Below are 22,674 nucleotides of genomic sequence, written 5' to 3' on the forward strand. Positions count from 1 at the left end.
AAAAGAAGAACAGGAGTACTTGTGGCACCTTAGAGACTAACAAATTTATTAGAGCATAAGCTTTCGTGGGCTACAGCCCACTTCTTCGGATGCATCCGAAGAAGTGGGCTGTAGCCCACGAAAGCTTATGCTCTAATAAATTTGTTAGTCTCTAAGGTGCCACAAGTACTCCTGTTCTTCTTTTTGTCAAAGAAGGTTATTAGCTGGGTTTGACATAATTTGTTCTTGACAAATACAGGTTGACAGTTACTTATCATCTTATTATCTTCTAGTTGCTTATAAATTTTTGTTTTGTTTTGTTTATTTGCATTATCTTTCCGGGTTCCGAAGTTAAGCTGACTGGTTTATAATTCCCTGGGTTGTTTTTATTCCCCTTTTTATAAATAGACAATATATCTGCCCTTTTTTTTGCAGTCCTCTGGGATCTCGCCTGCAAGAATGAGCTCTAGAAAGTTGGCACCACCTTAAAAACAGCAGTACGTGAACAGTCACACTTGCATAATTATATAATTACACTTGATGGCAGCAAAGCACATAGTGAAGACTACTAATAGTGTATGCAATCTGCATAAATCTCACAAAGGGTGGGTTTCCTTCTAAATTTTTTTTTACAAAATCCAAAAGGTACTTGAGTGCAGAATATACTTTAATTATACATTTCATGTTGACAATTACCATGAAAGAAAGGATCAAAGTCTAATGGTACAGCTGGCAGTTTGAGAACAATTAAAGAGATGGACTAGCAATACCCATTTTGTTTCAATAAAATGGACCTCAGTAAGGCCTCAGAACTGTAACAGAGAAATGCCAGAGACGAAAACCCTGTAAACTGGCATTAGTCAAACTTAAGAGAAGCTGTAGTTTTGGATGCTCCAAACAAATTTTGAGGAAAAACCTTATTGCTAATTAATAAAATAAAATAACAATACTAATAATACTTAATAGCCTTGTCAGCAGGCTGGGACAAAAACAAATGCTTATTAGACAAACTGCAAACCAAGGACCCAATTTAGGTCCTAACTGTACAAAGCACAGACCACAGAAACATAGCAAGACAGCAAAAGTAATGTTAGAAGGGGCCTAGAGTAAGACCAGCCATGGTCCATCACACTGCCCCCCAGCTCCAAGCATGTTGTTTCTACAAGGACATGAGTAATCGATTTGCGGTGTGGGGCAGCCAGGCGGAAAGTAAGTGATGTACACGATGCAGACAATGCTCTCCAAATCCAAGACACAACTTGAATGCCTCCTTTGTGGTGATGGCTGCAAGGTGTGAACTCTCCAGGATTTCAGGGAGTGGATCATAGAAGTAGCACCTCATTGGGCCTCTTCCCCTCAGAAAAAGTGATAGCAGCAAGGGCTTACAGAGATGCACACGTCCTGTCTGCCCCCACTCCTAATAATGGGCCTGATTGGCTCTCCATCCATGTGGCCTTCTACCAGACAGCAGCAGAGACCTTCTTTTAATCGCCAGTGTGCAATGTGTTGTTTATAATAAAGCCCATATCTTTTATGGTTTTGAGTGGTTACAGTTAAATTTAGAAACCCCAGCTTGTACAATTAGTTAGTCCTACCAATGTGATTTGTCTTGTATTTGTCAATAGTAAATTTCAACTCCCATCATGCTGTCCATTTACCTAGCTTTGTTAAGGCCTTCTAGAGTGCCTCATTTCTTCAGTTTTGACTAACCTGAATTAATAGTTTCACCAGCAAAATTTTGCCATTTCATTAGACATCCCTTTTCCAGATTATTAATGAATATATTAAACAGTCCCACTATGCATCCTTGAGCCAATGCACTGTAAACCTTTTGCCATGCACAAAATTGACTACACTGACCTACAAATGGAATGACTTCTAAACCCCACTACACCTTTTCCCCATGACTCACTTCTTTCTCAAGGGGAATAAACACTAAAACTATGTCAATCAAATGCATTCTCTGCCCAACTTTCTATAAAAGAGAACTCAACAAAAACCAAACTGCTAACATTTTTTCCTGAGTGTCCAAGTGTGTTGCCCTTTCTTATCTGCATCTTTCTTTTAAATAGCAAGATGCTTCTGGGTGGCGTTATGATAACTGAGCAAACAAATTTACCCTAATTGTGATCAACCGTAAATAGTACATGAAAGATCATAAAATGTTACAATAACCAATAACAAATGTCAATAGAAAGTAAGTCAAGTTGCTTTTAGTAAGGCATGTTATAAACAGCTGCAAAAGAACTAGACAGAGACTAAATTAGTCCAAACTAAAAGGCCACCTTGATATAGTTCAAGAACTATGCTGAAATCATAAAGACAGAAGATGTGGAACCAGAAATTAATGAACCCAAGTTGGTATGTTGGATATTAGACCTAACTGGGGACAAAATAATGAGGGGATGGGCTATTCCACTGTTCCCTTTATGGGTCTTTAATGGAAGAACAGATGGAAGAGAAGAACAGATGGAGGCTACTGAAGCGAGCTTCACAATTGTGGCTGCCACCCCCACTATCTCCTGGGACCTTGGACCTTCTTTATCCTAATCCTGAAGGATGTCCTGACCAACTTGGGCCAGAGAGAGGGATCCAGATGACATTGCCATCACTACCAACTCCAGCAGAATCCTATCCATCACCTGAGATGAAACAGGACCGGACTTTAACGACAGCAGCAACAATAATAGCTCCAATCCATCTCAACTAACGTCTTCTCTTTTCTTCAAAAATACAGTTATTAACGTCTTTGATACTATGTAAGACACTGTCAAACAAGGTGAATTTTTCCCCCTTCTAAAACAGCAGCTAAAGGGAAAGGGAACAAGAAATGTTGTTAAAATGAAAGCCTTACTTCATACTTTACATTTCAGATGCTTATCTGTTTTTCCTTCTTTTCTGTTTCTTTAATAAAAGGTTAAAATGATTTTAATGGTGTTTGCCAATGTATTAAGCAGGCGAAGGTCTCAGTATACCAAACCCAGGACCTTATTTAACATTCTTTAATGTTGGATGGTGACTGTGTTAACACCTTTGGCCCATACATTCCATTTAAATTAATTCAATATTTTTGTTGTCTTTTTTCGTCTTTTGTCCAGTGCTAAGCATATCAGCAGCACTTAACACATAAAATAACAATATGACACTCTTTCAAGCATAAGACTACATGCAGTCTAAAGCCTGAATTTGTCCCCAAATGAAAATCTCAGAACATTAAAATGTCTCCATTGCCTGACCGCCAGTTATAACCTATGCTCTCAGCACAGACTGGTAAATATGCCTCCACTCTGTCTTTTAAGAAACACTGTCTAATAAATGCAGTTTTTTCAACTGTAATTTGCTTTTGTATGGGGTTTTATGGTACAGATTACTGCACAGCAGAAAGCAAACTAAAATCATGAAGACCATGTAATTTCATCCATACAGGGATCAAAATATAACAGCAGAGGGTGAAGTAACTGATTGGGGATGGTTCATGTGGACAAGCCAAGAAAGCAGACCAGTTTTGGTTGCATGCTGTTTTCACAGCTATAATTTTTGTTAGTTTTGCAATCTGATGCTTTTGATTTTTATTTGATGCTAATAGGTCCTGAAAGCCGGAGATATTTTACAAAGCCAAAAAAATAAACCTGGATCCACTAAAGATTCTGTTTTTCACTTTCCTAAATCTCCTTTAGCCAGGAGTTGGGCCTGCTGGCCTTTAGTGTTAGATCTACTGATGAAAAAAGTATATAATGGCTAGTTATTATAATCATCCCTGGGAGGAACAGATGTGAGTCATATAGGCGTGCATTTTATAGGAATAATATAATTGCAATTATTATAAGAACTTGGAAATTAGTAAATGCTTAAATACAGAGTAGGCTATAATTACTACAGCAAGACACTTGAAAACCTCATTAAGATTGCATAAGATTATATAACCAAATTGAAGACAAAACTATCTTCCTCTAAGGGGCTAAAGTAGAACACCACAGGTTAAGGGAATGATAGCATAGAAAAAAATATTTTATGAAAATACACCTCTACCCCAATATAACATGACCCGATGTAACACAAATTCTGATATAACGCGGTAAAGCAGTGCTCCGGGGGGGGGGAGGGGGAGGGAGAGGCTGTACACTCCAACGGATCAAAGCAAGTTTGATATAACGCGGTTTCACCTATAATGTGGTAAGATTTTTTGGCTCCCGAGGACAGCGTTATATCGAGGTAGAGGTGTATATCATCTTATTGTTTGCTTTTCTGGTTGTTTATTTTGCACAATTCACCAGTGGTAGTGCACCAAATACACAGAGCCTGATTCCCTCAAAGGGTTTCATCCACCTCCTGTTCAAGTCAGTGAGAATCTTTCCATGGTCTTTAATAGGAGTTGGTTCAGGCTTACATAGAGAGGTGCTTAACTCTATGAGTCATCCCACTGATTTCAAGGGGATTACTTCATGAGTAAAATTTTACTAGACATTAGTAGGGATGACATTATAAGGCCCAAAATTCAAAAAAACAAATAATAAACGGGTGATCTTGAAAGCAGAGAGAGATTGGAGACATGGGGATATTCATTTTACAGTGAATTATAAAAAGGAAAATGGATAACTCTTGACCTCCAATATGTCATGGCACTTTGTAATCTTAGGAAGACCAGGCAATCAACCATTCCTTTCTGACAGTAGCAAAATACGCTACTCTTAAAGAAGAACCAATTTTTCAAATAGAGCTATAAATTAGACTCTAGTTTTCAGGGCAAAATTGACAGTTCTACCTGGATTAGTCATGCGGTATAAGATGTACTAAAAACTCCAAGAATAAGTGGTGGAACTATGGATCAGGGAATCTTGGCTATCTCCTTCCAAATCTGTTTCCAAGAAAGTCAAGTGTAGAAGGTTTCACACCTCCCTGCACATACCTTTTCATATCAATGTATTACTTCTCCTGGTGCTCAGTAACATGCCAAGTATGCTGGCAATCACCAACTGAGAAAAACTGATTAGGATTTCAGTCTCTGAAGTCTTGCCAATGCTGAGGGTTGTCGTTCAGCTTGAAAATATTTTTTTTACATAACTACCATGATTTTAACGTAAGAAATATTACTAGACCCATTTCCTCACCACTAATGGGAAAATTCTTGGTTCTCATGGTCAGACTATTATATCACTTGCTGACAATGCAGGCAAATATTCAGTGGGATCTTTCTCCTAGTTACCAAAGTTAAATAGGAAGGGTGCACAGAGCATTGGAACTTGACCATGACAGGGTGTGGATCTTGACTTGGCCAATTCAGACCACTGACATATGGGTAAGACAATGTACTGGCATGACTCTACTGCTTCTGACAGAGGCCCCAAGAGGGTAACAATAACTCAGTGGATCATAGTATGTTGGAGGTGTTTTGGCCATTTGATCCCAGCATATATCTTCAAGTGAACCTCTCTGTCTCTACTACAAATGGTTGAACATTTCTATTCAAAAGTTTTTCAATTAAAATGACCTATTTTTCAAATGTAAAGTTATGTTTTTTTAACTTTTTCCGTTTTTCAATGAAGACTGAAAAATTCAGTCCTCTCTGCCACTTTCTCTCTCTTTTAAAAATTCCATTTCCAGAGGTAACATGAAAGAAAAGTGTGTGTGTGGGGGGAATGGGGGGGGGAGGTTGGGGAAGGAAATGCAAAAAAGGGAGGAAAAGGTAAGAGAAAGTGGAAAAAATGAAATACTTCAAAAACTTGTGGGTTTTTAAAAAATGATTTTTATACATTTAAACTTACCAAAAAATACTTTCTATTTTTTTCCAGCTCTAGACTCTGCAATTCTTGTGACTTTAGGAATTTGGGGAGATTTTATTCATTAGTTGCAGCAAGATCTATCTCAGAGTGATAAACTCAAGGAGCTCCATGTATTTACCTTAACAAGAGTAGGTTAAGGGGTGACTTGACAACAGTCTATAAGTATCTACGAGGGAAACAAATATTTAATAACAGGCTCTCAAATCTAGCAGAGAAAGGTATCACATGATCCAACTGGTGGAAGTTGAAGCTAAATAAATTCAGGCTGGAAATAAGGCATAAACTTTTAATGGTGAGAATAATTAACCATTAGAACAATTTACCAAGGGGTAGTTGATTCTCCATCACTGGCAATTTTTCAATCAAGATTGAATGTTTTTTTCTAAAAGATATGCTATAGGAAATATTTTTGGGGACGTGCTATGCCCTGTTTTATCGGGAGGTCAGACTAGATGATCACAAAGGTCCCTGCTGGCTTTAGAATCCATTACTCTATCTGCTTATTCCATAATTCTTAAGTATTTGAAACTGTGGCCTGTCAATAATTCCCTGCCAAAATATTCTACCTGATAGATTAATCTATGGTATATGAGTCCCTCCCTCTGATTCATGATTTAGCAGATCCAATCAAACAACTGGCTCTTTGTAAATTTGGCTTTAAGCGACACAGTGAAGGGGCAACCTGCCCCCTTAAGGGTAGTGCAACCTAGGTCAGCCCATCCCTGTCACATGACATGGCCCCTTCAAGTTTTTGGTAGGTCTCATCTACAAAGATGGAAGAGATATTCAAAGACGGGAAAATGGGCCTGGGAATAAGTAGTGTTTGGGAGAAAATCCCAATTTTCCCAGATGCTTCAAGAGAGGCAGGAAGTGCCACCAACCTCCATAGCTGGCAAAAAAAGAAACTGTGAGGAACCACAAATGCAAGGCAAGGCTAGCAGAGTTTGCAGACCCAGTGAAGACATCAACCGGCAGGACAAAGGAAGGAGCAGTCCAGGGTGGAGGAACTGAAGGCACAGTCCTTAGCCACGTAAACCAAGGTCGCTGGAACCCAGAAGAGAGGGTGAGCCCAGGTTCTCCTACTTTTTCCCCAGAGCAAGAGAGGAGGTACAGGTATCAAGAGTGGAGTTTGAGGGATGAGTGTAGAGGTCACTAGACTTGAGTTTTCTTATTTTGGGACTTTTCTGTTAACCCCAGAAGGGGAATGGACTGAGAGGTGACCACTCCACAAGGCAAGCCATGGAAACGGCAGACCATCATGGAACTGGGATGAAAAAGAGGGCACTGCAGAACAATAACCTCAGCAACACCGCTTCTGTGCATGTGGGGCTTGCTCTGAAGCAAGATTCTATAACATGCACTAATAACACAAACAAACCAATTAATTGTCTATAATTGGAAATGTCACTGGGGAACCCATTAACACCAGTAGTGAATTTGACCTAACGAATCTATGTCAGAGGTGGAGGTAGATCCAGAACCAAATCTTGCCTTCTATATTATAGTGTACTTAGCTAAAACCCACAGAAAATTAAAAAAAAATAAATAAAACCATCCATGTGGATAAAAGGAGGTCAAGTCTTTCTAAACCTAGCAATCATTTGGTGGGCCACATTTGAGTGTTAAGGTAATAATCAGAGGGGTAGCTGTGTTAGTCTGGATCTGTAAGAAGCGACAGAGAGTCCTGTGGCACCTTATAGACTAACAGACATATTGGAGCATAAGATTTCAAAGTGGGTATTCACCCACGCAAGGTAATAATAAAATAAATTCAAAAGACAAGCAGTTTGTGGAATTTAACTATGATGATGATTACTGCTCATTATTTATATAGCACTGCAAGTGTGATAGGCATTTTTCATACATGCAAGACGACACAATTCTGCCCCAAAGGTTTTACAATCTAACTAGATTATTTGTAGGCAAAGGAGAAAAGGGTGAGAGAAAGAAAAATGTATCCTTTCTTTTCTATTCTATTTATTATTAAATCACACATTTAACTGCCATTTTTTATTGTTACTTAATCTCTTCCTGTTTTCTGTAGCCAACATTCTGAAGCCAACAGTGGGGAAAAAACGAATCCATGCCAGGGATTTATAGTCATATGCAGATGTGCAGCAAATTCAGGTAATAGCTAAAGATAAAATATAGCATCCTCTTCTCCATAAAACCTAAAATTTCCAATATAGAACTGAGCATTTCCAACTGTATATTAGCACTCAATCAGCAAAATAAACAATCTAATCTAAGCATTACACAGGCTCCACATGAAGATAAACCAAACCAATTCTGTCAGGACAGATGGGATCACTCTCAAACTCCATGGGGGGTGATTCCATTGTTTTGTCTCAAGTGAGGTATCAGTAAATAACTAGGGCTTTGTATATTCTTTCCCCCTCAAAACACCTATTTCTAACTTTTAAACATACAAAGTGTTTTATGTATTCTGTGCTTGGGAACCAGTTGTTAAACACAACATTTGCTAATCTTCTTTCATCAGGCAATTTTTATTTGGCATTGGCAAGAAAAGGAAACTCTTTTAAACATTCTTTCTTTCTTGCGTAATATTCAAAACACAAAAATAAATATAGCATTGTTGTTTTCTTTATGTTTCCTGACTCTAAACATCATATCAAACAGATCTCTAGGAAAGGAATGACAAACATGGCAAGGCAATACATAAAATTAATCACAGAAACTACAACAGCTTGATTCTAGCCGATCGATCCATTGCCCACTTTAGACAAGAGGCATTTAGCTGGTTAGAAATCAGTATGCAGCTGACCAGATGTCATGAAACAGCTTTCAAACTCAATGGTTATTTCAGGTGCTGCTCTTAGGCAAATAATTTAAAAGGGGAGTCATTCCCATTGTGTCTAAGATGTCATCTGCATTTTCAGTAACAACCTAATGGACATATCTTTTTTGATTAGAAGAATGTAATTACTAGCAACTATCAATTGTTAACCTTGTAGGTAAACTATACACTATGTTGTGGAAGTATTTTACCTCCCCCAAACAATCTTCTTCTAAACTTGGGTTTGATACTATATGAGTGCTCTGCTGTGGCTTGTTGCCATATAAAGAGCCACACTAGCTTATAAGGTCAGACCCATATAGGGAACACACCTAAGGTGGCCACCCAGATTTGCTGGTTGCTGTAAAAGGAGAATTGCGCATGGGTGTCTGATGCTTCCCAGGGTTGTGAGGCATCTCACCACTACCTGCCCTTAGCGTGAAGCAGTCTTGTGCATGCCTGCTGTAGATCATCTCCTTGTAACTAACAACCTCTGGCAGCACAAGTACTACCTTGCTCTCTGTACAGGTGGTGACAAGCATACACCAACCCCCAAATACTCAGAAGGTACCCTGCAGTGTCCAGCCCCTTTATCCACTGAACACTCACAGAATTACCAGGCCTGCCAGGGCCATCTCTAACTTTTTGGCCGCCCCAAGCAAAAAAAAAAAAAAGTGCCGCCCTCCACAGCACTGCCATAACACATACCGTCAGCACCGTGACACCCCACCCCCCGCAGAGCGCCACGCTGCCGAACCCCCCCGCCGAACCCTCCAGCCCCCCGTGGAGCACCGCGCCGCCAAACTCCCCAGCCCCTCGCGGAGCGCCGACGAACCACCCCGCCTGCGGAGCGCCGCCAAACCCCCCAGTCCCCCCACGGCGTGCTGCGCTGCTGAACCCCCCATTTCCCTGCGGAGCACTGCCGAACGCTGTGCTGCCGAACCCCCCCGCCGAGCACTGCTGAACCCCCCAGCTCCCCGCCGAGCGCCACGCAGCCGAACATTCCCCAGCCGGCGGATCGCCGTGCAGCCGAACCCCCTCCCTCCCCCACGGAGCACAGCGCTGCTGAACCCCCCCGCTGCCACACACACATACCTCCTGCCGAGCGCCGCCGAACACCCCTCCCCCGCAGAACGCCGCTGCCGAAACAAAAACAACCCCCCCAAAAAACCCTGAGCGCCCCCCCGCCCTCCCAAGATTGGCCACCCCTTACCAGGTGCCACCCCAAGCACGTGCTTGGTCGGCTGGTGCCTAGAGCCGGCCCTGAGGCTGCAGTTCCCAAAGAAACAGTACATATCACCATCTAAGATTCAGCTCAAAATAAGCACTTTGCCTAATCCCATGGCACTTAGATATATATAGTTAAAACAAGCATAAGTTTATCAAAGAACAGAGATTCAAGTAATACTAAGAATCCTTGAAACAAATGGTTATATATAAACCAAAATAACATGCTTTCTAGAGACTTAACTTAACTAACAAGTTACTCTCTTTAGTCTCTTGTCTAAAGAAGTTTATCTCACTCAAAGTTCTCTCCAGCATGAAGCCAAAACACTGTCCTTTTTATTCCTCCATGGAGGGTTCCTGGGCATCCCCTTTATCCCCGCAAATATACTCAAGCAAATGTTTGATTTGTACTTCAAGATAAGTTCCTCTCCCCACACTTTGTTTCTCTTCCTATTAGCTTCTTTCTTACAATCCTTCATGTGCATTGAGTTCAGATAGGTGCTAGGAGACCCACTGTGAGACAATTCTCAATTTACATGTGAATAGATAGATGGCTAAACATCTCTTGTCTGACAGAAAATCTGTTTTCCACCTTTGCTGGTGACTAATGCCTTGATACAAACTGTAAGAACATATTTTTGGTGTATATACAAGCTCCTTAAATAGTATCTGTACATACATTTCGCAATGATATTGATGCTCAGTGTGATACTGGCTTTCATTTGAGACCTCAGATGACATTAATTGGTGAACCTGAATGTACATACTAAGATCATGAGATTCTTATAAGGTTTCTGCACACTCTTGCCAGTTGGCATTAAGAGATCCTTGGGTCACAGGGTGGCAGGAGGCTTCTTGCCCCACCCTCTCCCCTTACACATCTTTGCAAGAGCCAGATACAATGAAGTGACCTAAATCTGCATTTCTCCCTTTCACACTGAAGTTTTCTTCATCTAATCACAAGGAAAGGACATCTAGAGTATCTCAAAACTGTCATGATTCATTGTGTCCAGCATCAGCAAAATCTTGCTTTATTACATGTGGAGAACAGTCAGCGTAATCAAGGCTTTCTTCTCCTGGGGGGTGATTCAAACATTCGGTTGTGAGGAAACATCTTCTTGTTTTGAGGAGAAAATTCAGACCAAGTTAGCTGCATCTCTGATGGCAGAACATGATCTTGAGAAGACAGGGGAAAGTCTAATCTGCTTGAGTTTAAGCCCAATGTTCTTCACTGAGGGCTCTGGATATATTGGGAGAACTTTGTTCTATAGATGAACTTGGGAAGGCCAGGAGGGAAGTGTTGGCTCCTTTGGTGATAGAGGTTTTCAATGTCTCCTTTAATGATGGCAGAGCTAAGCACTCTTAAGGAAGCATATGTAGCACATTTGATAAAGAAACTATGACTTGATGCTGATAATCTGGTCAACTGCTTCCAACCTTCCATTTTTGGTTAAAATTATGTACAAGGTTGATGTATGATAACTTTCAGCATATCTAGATGCCTCAGAACCCCTTGGTTCCCTTCAGACCTGGTTATGGCATGGAGACTATACTGATTGATAATCTTACCAAGGTGATAGCTAAGGATCTAGACTGATACTGATAGATCTATTGGCTGCCTTTGATACTGCTGAACAGGAAGTTCTGTTAACTTGCTTGAGTACCTGTGTGGGAGTAAATGGAGCTACTTTGCAATGGCTTTGTTATTTTTGTCTTGGAAAGTCACCAAGGCTTTTCTGCCTCAGAGCTCTTGTAGAGTGCTACAAGATTGCTCCCGAGATCATCCTTCCCACTTAATTTGTGTTGGCTGGTGTTAGAAGAGGTAGTGAAGAGGCCTTTGGGCAGTACTTTCAATATTTAAATAAATATCTATGCTGATGACACTCAGGTCTATTTTGTTCAACTCAGGAATGAGAGTCAAGTGTCTCCCTCCATTTACAGGTGTGACTGGGGTGTGAATGAGCGTGAGCTAGCTGAGACACAATCCAGAGCAGGATGGCAGGTTGGCAGTAAGACAATCAGATAGAAGCAGTGACTCCTTTTTGGGGTAAATATATTTCATTCGCATTAATGCCTTTGTCACTTACAGATTAGAGTACTGCAAAAATCTTTATACGGCATTGCAGTTTATATCAACTCTAAAACTGAAGAAAATGCAGAGGACAATAGCATGATCATTAAGCAGTGTCTCAATATGAGTATGACAGCAATGCCCCTGAATCTGCACTGATTATCTGTTGGTTCTGACCTATGGAGTCCACAGTGGCCTGCGATCTGCCTACTTGAGAGACTGCCCTGCTCCCCAAATGACTCTGGAACTCTGGTGAGGTCTGCCACAGCATGTGCTGTGGAGCTCCATTCGCACGAGAGAAGATGCTGTTGGCAGGGCACCCTCTGAGAGGGCCTGGATTTTGAAATGCACTCCTGCTGAGCCCAAAACAGACCATGCTTTTTGGGCATAACACAAAGGATCTTTAGGGATGTGAGTTCATGCTTTGTGGGGTTCAGGTATAGGTTTTAACTTGGAGAAAATGATGGTTTTGGGAAGCTGAGATAAGGAAATTTCAGTTTGGGTGATGCCAGCCTCTTCCTGGTTGGAGGCTGAGGTGAGCCAGACAGAAAATTGGGGCAGTTGTGCCCACACTCGCCATGAGGCCCCGTCTCCTCCATGGCCCTTCCCCTTTCTGTGCCAGGTCGGAGACCAGAAGCCAGAGCCGGGCACTGCAGGGTGCTGCCTGCTCGCAGCTGGTGAAAGCTGCCTGGGCAGGGGGACCCAGCATGGCAGAGCCCTCGGGGAGCAGGAACTGTGAAGGGTGGTGGGCAGGAGCCTAGGCTGGAGCGGGTCAGTCCAGGCCACTGTGAGGAGTCCCGGACCCTTCACCTGCCCTGGACAGTGGGTAGGGACACATGCCGGGAGCTGCTTTTGGGCACCCGAGACCCCCCCACCCAAGCGTACTGCTGGAGCTGGGTTCCTGGCCAGCAGCTTCTGCTCTCTCCACTCTCCCTTCAGAGATGGGTGGCTGGAGAGCAGCAGCAGCAGCTGCTACGGGGTGGCTAAGGCAAATTTTGGGGTGGCTATAGTCCCTGCAAACCACCACCCCACGTGCTGTCTCTGTTGGTGGAGTCGCTTTCAGAAAGGTTGTTGTTTTGCTACTGCTATTTTAGACTTAATTGGACTGCATTGTTAAAGTACCTGTCATAGGCAGCTAAAGCCTGAGAGAAACAATCTTTTTGTGTTTAGATATTTAAATAAAATAAAACAGGCAACTTCTTACTTCAACATATCTGTTCCCAGTGTGAGAAACAAATGCTTCCTTTACTGACTCAAAGAAGTACTGCTAATGCACAATAGAGCTGGTTGAAATAGTTTTTGGAGGTGATTTTTTTTTATGATTAAAAATAGCTTTTCAACCAAAACAAACATTTTGGTTAATTTTTTTTTAATAAAAAAATCAAATTTTTTTCGGCAATTTTTTTTTACCCAAAATAGTTTTCATAGAACAGAAAAACATCAGTAATCAAGTTTTCATTAAAAAAAATATTGGGAAATTAGGCAAAAAACAGAAAACTTAAAAACATGTCCTGGGATTTATCTACCAGCTTCAGGGCTTCAGAAACAATACAGCTGGGGAAGGACAAAACGGATTTGTGCATCCATAGCAAAATTGTCAGCCAAGGCTTCAGTCTTGCTAGTGTATCTGTACAGGTGCAAGGCTCCCCCTGTGTAGAGGCAGTAGTACAACTGAGGCCTAAGTGCTGATTGCCAAATCTTTATTACTTCTGTGTTTTAAGAGGGAGAAAGGAAATACTGCTTGACTTTCAGAGCTGGCCAACAATTAGAAAAATCATTCTTTGATTTATAAACCAAGCAAATCTGAAAGAGAAATTATCAAGAGAATAAATGGTGAAACTCCACAATGTCATTTTTTCAGAGACACTTTTAAGAGGATAACTGTACTTCAATAACCCCCTTTTCCATGGCTGTTGACTTCATAAACTTAACTGTGCATAAGGGCATCAGTCAACCACTAACTGTCTTGGGTTAAATCCAGCTCACAAATAGAAAGGTACCATCAACCTTACTAATAATGGTTTTCACATATATTAGAGTAATTAAAAGTGAAATACATCATTTTTAAATGTATGTCGATAGCATTTATATCTTCAAGTGTTTCTCTTTCCTCTCCCTCCCCCCATTATATTTGACAACAGGGAAGAATCTACTTTTTTTCAATTTTTACACTAAGTTTCTGATTTCTATTAGCCCTGACTATCTCCTTAACTTGTCAAGCAATTAAAGTGACAAAAGTAATAGCAGATGCTTCTTTTACAGCTAAACCTATGGCAGGCAGGTCATATTTTGCAGTTTATTACAACCACTTGACACAGTCTTGATTGTAAGGTAATTGAAAAGATCCTGATCATAAACCACTGGTTTACTTTTTTCAGATGAAATAAATATATAATCCAATTTCAACCTCATTTTAATGGCACATTAGATGGTCTCCAACTTGTCTTGATTTTTATTTTATTTGATGATTGTAAATAAACCCTGGAAAATTCCTTCCAAGATTTTACCACCTGAAACTGCAGCTGTTGGCTGACACTATCAAAGCCTCGCAATTCCAAACTCACGTGCAAATCTCATCAAGTGCAGACATTTCTAATTGGTTCCAGAAGTTTTTCTTTTTGCTAAGATCAGGGGGCAGAGGAAGAATAATGAGGAGCTTTTAAGCGGAGGGGGGAAGAAGGGAGGGTGTTGAGCTTGGGGAGTGGAGATTTTAAAAAGCTCCAGCTTGGCTGCTCTGCCAGAAACGCGGAGCAATTTTACGGTCAATTGGCCAGAGCATCTGGAACCATACATCATAGTCTTTAGTTGATGGTGGTGAAGCCGACTCACACATTGGCTCAGGCTAAAACCAGTAATGACTCTGCTGTCACACCTAAATGGAAACTAACTTAATCTACTGCCAGGTTTAACTGTGACTTTTTCTAAGGGACATTATTCCTCTTAGGGCAGTTGTCAAGAATATTAAAAGTTCAGTCCACCGAATGCTCACGACACACTATGGCAGACTTTTATGAGCAAAGCTAACATATAAAATAAAGATTACAACTTGTGTTTGTTTAGCTCCATATGTGTTGACAAGGCTTTTTATCATGAGGCTGTAGGGTTTCCTCCCATCCCTCCTCCTTCCACCTTCATTTTAAAAATATATTTCATATGCACCAGCCTACCTTGTTTAGTGCATGGAGACTGCATAAATGCTGAAGTCATAAATCACAGCCCAAGGTATGGAGCATTCAACCTAATGGAAGCCAAATATGAGATGTACTGCATTTTGAAATGTGGCACAGATGATCATAATGAGGGGCAGAGCAAAAATTCCACAGAGCAGAAAACTAAGGTTGATGCGGAAATAATTCCTTGTGAGTAAAGGTTTGTTTTAAGTCAATGGTCATAAGTCTCCGTTCTAAGGCTGGTAAATTGCATTAACAAACAAGTGAGGTAACAGCAAGTCTCTGCATGATGTAAGAAGTCGCAAGTCAGCAGCATGATAATACATCACATTCAGAGGGACTGCTATAAGGTAAGGAGTACAGTGCAAAGCAGTACTTTTAAATATATATCCACTCTATATTTTTATCCAGACAAATTCATTAACATACTACTTAGAAACACAGGAATTGCACACTAGATCAGAGTAGTGGTCCATCTAGTTCAGAATGCTGTCTCCAACAGCATTCAGCACCAGCTGCTTCTAAAGAAGATGCTAGAAAGATGCTGCAGAGGTTAGTTGTGGAATAAGCTGACCACAAGGAAGTTTCTCTCTAGCCTTCATTAGTTAGAAGCTGGCTTATGCCCTGAAACATGAGGTTTTACATACCTTCCAAAACTCTGATTTTTCTTTAATCCTCATACAACCCATGCCAGAGTCAAATTGAAAAGAAAACAGAAATACTTTATTTTAAAAGTGTTGTTTGCAATGTTGTTGTAGCCATGTTGGCCCCAGGAAATGAGAAACACAAGGTGGGTGAGGTAATATCTTTTATTGGCTCAACTTCTGTTGGTAAAAGAGACAAGGAAGAAGATCTCTGTGGATCTCAAAAGCAAGTCTCTTTCACCAACAGAAACTGACCCAGTATGTTAATGTGAATTAGGCACCTTTTAGCTTGTGCCAGCAGCACCCACACTGGGCAGTTAAAGCGCAACTCTCTGGTGTGGTGTGCAATTCGCAGTGTAGACATAGCCAGAGTTTCTTAAAATTTAAAAGCATGGCCTCCTATCTCAAGGTTTTGTTACGAATATTCTGTATCTATAAGAGCTAATAAAGCCCTCCATAGTCTGGTTGTTTGCAGGGAAGCACAGAGCTCATTATTAACTGTATGAGCACTTACATAAGTCAGTATGTTCAGCCTTCTGAAAACATCCCATTCACACTGGGCATGGTCAGAGGTTTTATACAGCTATTAACGGGCAAGTTTTGCATCAATGGCTCAAATGATCCCAATAAAACACAGTCAGGCTACCTTAAAATGTGGAGTGAGCATTTCAGTATTACTTTAATTTAATGTAGATCATTTAAGACCTTTTTACTCAGCTCAAGTCTAATACAGACAGCTTCAGTTGGACCAAGTTTTGACTTTAATTTCTATTAGGTGTAACTTGCTCACAGAAAAACTTGCCTAAGTTTTTCAATATGTTCTTTAAGGTCCCTAACCCAAATTAAATTAGCATCCATTATAACTTCAACATCATCTAATCATTGAAATATTACTGCAATTACTCCTTCAAATACCCTGGGAGCAGTGTCAATACCAAACATCATTTATTTACATTTATAATGGTTTATTTAAAATCACTGCTGAATATAGAATATGAATATAGAAAATACTAGGGTCAGATTCTGTTTAGCTCTTATGCAGGTAGGCCGATGACATTCATAAAGTAACCTCCCTGTCAAGGCTGCTTCCCCACTCTGAACTTTAGGGTACAAATGTGGGGGCCTGTATGAAAACTTCTAAGCTTAACTACCAGCTTAGATCTGGTCCACTGCCACTGCTCCCAAAGTGCTAATTTCCTTCCCTGGGTAGCCTTGAGACACTCTTCACCAATTCCCTGGTGAATACAGATCCAAACCCCTTGGATCTTAAAACAAGGAGAAATTAACCATCGCCCCTCCTTTCTCCCACCAACTCCTGGTGGATCAAGATCCAACCCCTTTGGATCTAAAAACAAGGAAAAATCAATCAGGTTCTTAAAAAGAAGGCTTTTAATTAAAGAAAAAGGTAAAAATCATCTCTGTAAAATCAGGATGGGAAATAACTTTACAGGGTAATCAAACTTAAAGAGCCCAGAGGACCCCACTCTAGCCTTAGATTCAAAGTTACAGCAAACAGAGGTAAACACCCTAGGAAAAAGTACATTTACAAGTTGAGAAAACAAAGATAAAACTAACACACCTTGCCTGGCTGTTTACTTACAAGTTTGAAATATGAGAGACTTGTTCAGAAAGATTTGGAGAGCCTGGATTGATGTCTGGTCCCTCTTAGTCCCAAGAGCGAACAAACACCAAAACAAAGAGCACAAACAAAAGCCTTCCCCCCACCAAGATTTGAAAGTATCATGTCCCCTTATTGGTCCTTTGGGGGACTGGACTAGATGACCTCTCGAGGTCCCTTCCAGTCCTATGATTCTATGATTCTTCTCCCCCCATGCACTGGCCAGAAGAGCTGGCTGATCACCCAGAAGATGTGTTCACCTACTGCACACTTGAGAATGCCAGAAGGCAAAGTGCATGCCAATAAGTGACCATCTAGTCTATCTCTGTGGCAGAATGGTTCTGCACCACCCCAGCACAGGTCTATGCCTACAAGACACAATCAGTCTCTCACAAGGGCATAAGGGGAGCCTGGGTGTGGGGATGTGTGTTAAGTCATAAGGATATATATATAAAGGACAACAAACATGAGGTTGTAATGATAAAGCAGAAGAGAACAATCTGGCAATGAGAAATTGATACTTGTTCCAGTTTGTGACCCACCTTTTGACTGCTCTAAAATCTCACAAATCTGACACATTTCAGGCAGTAACTCATAGTTTTTGTGTAATGCGTATCTGACTACAAGAGAATAAATATGAATAAGGTTTATACTTACCCAAGCACATTTCAAATGATTCAGGATAGTGCATAGCAAACAGAATCTGCCACAGAACTGGTCCAATGAGCACCATAGACTTATGAACTTTGGGACAGAATTAGCCACTACATTCTAGGTGCACAGAATATTGTCATCATACATATTGCAATTTACACTAGTTTTCTTTATTTTCCTAAATCAGTGTCCAAAAAGACAACATACATATATCAACAAAGTGAGTTAATAGAAGTTGGAGTAAGAGAAATTTAAACTACCACCACACAAAAATCTATAACTGGTACACAAATACATTTTGCAATGGGTATATTAGATGTGGGAAAGTAGAGAATGAGAAAGACTGTGTGTGTATGTGTACTTCAGATTAAAAAGAGTGAATGAAAATGATTGAACTAATGTCTGTCTCAAGTGGTGAATAAGACTGGTGTCTGTGTGTGAGAGAGCAATGGAAAAAGGGATGTGTAGATGAGCAAATGAAAAATTGCAAGGACAAAGGTGGCAGAAGTAAGGATAATCATTTCACATACTAGACAGATTAATGTTTGTGTGTGTCACAATATATCATTGTACATGTATAACCAGGTTAGGTGAGTAGTTTTGATTGATCTCCCTTAGCCCTAACCTCAGGATCTGAGGGATTCTGGGAAAAGTTGTCTAAATTTTTCACCTTTGGGTCACTGGTTTCAAATTCACCCAGATTAGTAACAACCAGAAACTATTACCATCTGAAATCTGTTTGACAGCTTTTTTGCATGAGTTGGTGATCTCAGTCCTTCTTTTTGGGTGACTGTCTGCATCATAAAACCCACTATCACAAATTACCATCCTTTGTTAACAGTCCCAGCAGGGAGTCCAGAAACTGAATGTGAAGGTAGAATAAAATATCTTCTTACCCATGAAGGTAAACCTTCTAGATCATGGCACCCCTGAAGGGCAACATGAGGAACCATGCCATATCTTTGGGGTGTCTACATTGAAATAAAACACCCGTAGCTGGCCCACGTCAGCTGACTCGGGCTTGTGGTGCTTGGGCTGAGGGACTAGAAAACTGTAGTATAGATGCTCAGGCTTGGGCTGGAGCCAAGCTCTGGGACCCTGCAATGGGGGAGGGCCTCAGATCCCAGGCTCCAGCCTGAGCCTAATACCTACTCTGCAATTTTACAGACCTTCAGCCAAGCCCCAGGAGCCTGAGTCAGCTGACAGAGGTCAGCCTCGAGTGTTTAATTGCAGTGTAGACATACCCATAGTGTACCTGTTCTGTAGTAAATGGAGGACTTGATGTGTCCAGTGCTATCAGCTTGGCAATTTACAAGCCCTATATTAACTTTAAGAAACTACATCTGTTGTTTCATATTCTGGTCTGTCTGCTGGAAAATTACTTGGATGACACTTGCTCTTGCGATATTTTCAAAGAAAACTACCAATGATACTACAAATGATGATACTACTAGCCAGCCAGTACAAAATAAGAAGGGAGACAAAAAGAAAAGGGACCAGGGAAGCAATCAAATGGGAAGGCCAATATGAGGAAAAGAGAGAAAAAGACTGAAGAAAGAAGAAAGAAATAACCAAAAAGAGAAGAGGGAAGAGAGAAAGGAAGGGGAAAAGAGTTACAGAAGCAGTCAGAGACTGAAGGGAGTCAATACTTTAATGAAGAAAACCAATTAAGAAAAGAATAAGAAACAAAATGGATTTTTTTAAAATTTAATATTAAGAGAAAATAATTGCATTTTATTTATTGCATATTTTTACACAATGAAGTAGGAAACCATACAATTACTCCAGAACTAATCAGGACAATGTCCTGGAAACAAAGACTATGAATATTTGTTGTTTTCCCTGAACCTTATTTTACTTATATTTTTACACACACACGCCTGGGAGAATGATAAGTCAAATATTCACATAAGTCAAGGTTATATTCATATAACTCCCATTGAGTTGCATGTGCATTTCAAATTAGATGATACCCCTTGTGTGATAGGGCATGTACCCCACTCAAGCCCTGAATGGGTTAATGTGTGCCTAAGAGGCCAATTTTGTTACCTAACTGCACCCGGAGGGAGAGACAGGCTTAACTGATCATGAAGCCCAGCTCAGCAGGAACAAGCTGGTTAGCATAAAGCAAGGAAGTGTATAGCAGAGGGGGCTGCAGGGAGAGAGTCTGAAGTCAGTATTTGGGCACTAGAAGGTCGAGACCTCTGGTAGGCACAGGACTGGAGCAAGCTGACCTGACATTTGTAAGTGGGTCATAGAATCATAGAATATCAGGGTTGGAAGGGCCCTCAGGAGGTCATCTAGTCCAACCCCCTGCTCAAAGCAGGACCTAATCCCCAACTAAGTCATCCCAGCCAGGGCTTTGTCCAGCCTGACCTTAAAAACCTCTAAGGAAGGAGATTCCACCACCTCCCTAGGTAACCCATTCCAGTGCTTCACCACCCTCCTAGTGAAATTTTTTTTTCCTAATAGCCAACCTAAACCTCCCCCACTGCAACTTGAGACCATTACTCCTTGTTCTGTCATCTGGTACTACTGAGAACAGTCTAGATCCATCCTCTTTGGAACCCCCTTTCAGGTAGTTGAAAGCAGCTATCAAATTTCCCCTCATTCTTCTCTTCTGCAGACTAAATAATCCCAGTTCCCTCAGCTTCTCCTCATAAGTCACGTGCTCCAGCCTCCTAATCATTTTTGTGACTCTTTCCAATTTTTCCACTGGACTCTTTCCAATTTTTCCACATCCTTCTTGTAGTGTGGGGCCCAAAACTGGACACAGTACTCCAGATGAGGCCTCACCAATGTCGAATAGAGTGCTCCTACTTGTACAGCCCAAAATGCCGTTAGCGTTCTTGGCAACAAGGGCACACTGTCGACTCATATCCAGCTTCTCGTCCACAGTAACCCTCAGGTCCTTTTCTGCAGAACTGCTGCCTAGCCTAGCCACTCAGTCCCTAGTCTGTAGCAGTGCATGGGATTCTTCCATCCTAAGTGCAGGACTCTGCACTTGTCCTTGTTGAACCTCATCAGATTTCTTTTGGCCCAATCCTCTAATTTGTCTAGGCTCTGTATCCTATCCCTACCCTCCAGCATATCTACCACTCCTCTCAGTTTAGTGTCATCTGCAAACTTGATGAGAGTGCAATCCACGCCATCCTCCAGATCATTAATGAAGATATTGAAAAAAAAACCAGCCCCAGGACCGACCCTTGGGGCACTTCACTTGATACCGGCTGCCAACTAGACATGGAGCCATTGATCACTACCCATTGAGCCCAATGATCTAGCCAGCTTTCTATCCAGGCTGGTATGTCCCCCTGGTGACTCAACAGCATACATAGTCCACCAGACAACCTTCACCAAGTATTTTTATGATTGTTTCACCTTTGTGCTCCAGGTACAACACCAATATAGCAGCAGCAGCTAGCAGGAGTCCCCTCTTGCTGCCTGGCTCAGCCTTTTACCTACTTGCCTTCTTCTCCCAGTTATCCAGCTGGTAAGCTAATTACCTCATCCCCTTCTCCACACGTGCCAGTGATCCCTTCTAATTTTCCAAGCCAGTTCACTATCTAACTCCCTCCTACTGTAACTCTGAGTGCTCTAAGTGACCAGAGTCCTGGCTTCCAGAAAGCTCTATTTATAGCTGCTAAGGGGGGGAGGGATAGTTCAGTGGTTTGAGCACTGGCCTGCTAAACCCAGGGTTGTGAGTTCAGTCCTTCAGGGGGCCATTTAGGGATCTGGGGCAAAATCAGTACTTGGTCCTGCTAGTGAAGGCAGGGGGCTGGACTTGATGCCCTTTCAAGGTCCCTTCTAGTTCTAGGAGATGGGATGTCTCCATTAATTATTATTATTAAGAGTGCCCTATCACATCTTGGGAAGCAAAATAAACACAGGACAATTAATTCTATGTTTAAAATATATCTATTACACTAGTTTACTCAATGTACACTAACATTTTTTTTCCAAATGCTAGGCCCTTCATACTTAAAACAAAAGCCATCATGAAATCCGTAAAATGTGGGATTTAACTCTGACATACACTGATTAAAAGAAAATAAGATACTTGTTGATTTTAAAATCAAGGCTATGACACCAATATAACAATTACCAAAAAGTTCAAAATAATTTGTAAATAGTGACACTTTGCTAACCAGCTTACATTTTGTCTAACAATTATTGTTTCCTGTCCTAGGGGGAAAGAACACTAGAATAATATATTTTTCCATGATGATATTGCCTGCTGTCAGGGAAAAGGCAATAGAATTGGTACCATTTTCAGAAACACCCGATTAACAACGTCTTGGGGGTCAGATCTTTAACTGAGGTAAATTGGTGTAACTCCACTGAAGCTGACAGAGCTATGCCAATTTAGACCACTTCAGGATCTGGCCTTTGATCTTTCTGTTTCTAAACCAAAAGATACATATATGTCCTAGTTTTTAGAGGAACTTCCTTTTGCTCAGGGAAAGGCATTTGAAACTGTTATTCTTAAAACCCCCACTCCATTAAAAACACTAAGTTACTATGTTTAATGCATTCTTCTTAAATAACTTACTTATGCTAAATAGCTTGCTGCATGTTTGCTTGGCACTTCATAAAGCTATCATACAGTCAAATGATTGCATTGGACCCTTCAGATCATCATCCAGCCAAACCCAAAAGTAAACTTTATTTGTTAACCAATCTCTCAATAGTGCAGTGAACCATTCATAAAACCAGACTTGCACAACCCTAACA

At 41.0% G+C, this 22,674-nt stretch overlaps 1 protein-coding gene across 2 annotated transcripts in view; it reads right to left on the minus strand.

Annotated features, from left to right (window-relative positions):
- Nucleotides 1-22,674, minus strand: part of AGMO (alkylglycerol monooxygenase) — a 267,470-nt gene that overhangs the window by 104,681 nt on the left and 140,115 nt on the right. The window contains exon 13 of one of the 2 annotated variants that reach the window (XM_034760551.1): nt 17,699-18,057. The exons of the other annotated variant lie outside the window; for it this stretch is intronic. Coding sequence (XP_034616442.1) covers nt 17,716-18,057 — 342 coding nt within the window. The 3' untranslated portion in view covers nt 17,699-17,715. Of the gene's footprint in view, nt 1-17,698; nt 18,058-22,674 lie in introns of those variants that run through there. 2 annotated transcript variants of the gene reach the window in all.

Source organism: Trachemys scripta, chromosome 2 (assembly GCF_013100865.1).
Source record: "Trachemys scripta elegans isolate TJP31775 chromosome 2, CAS_Tse_1.0, whole genome shotgun sequence".
Classification (NCBI taxonomy): Eukaryota; Metazoa; Chordata; order Testudines; family Emydidae; genus Trachemys; species Trachemys scripta.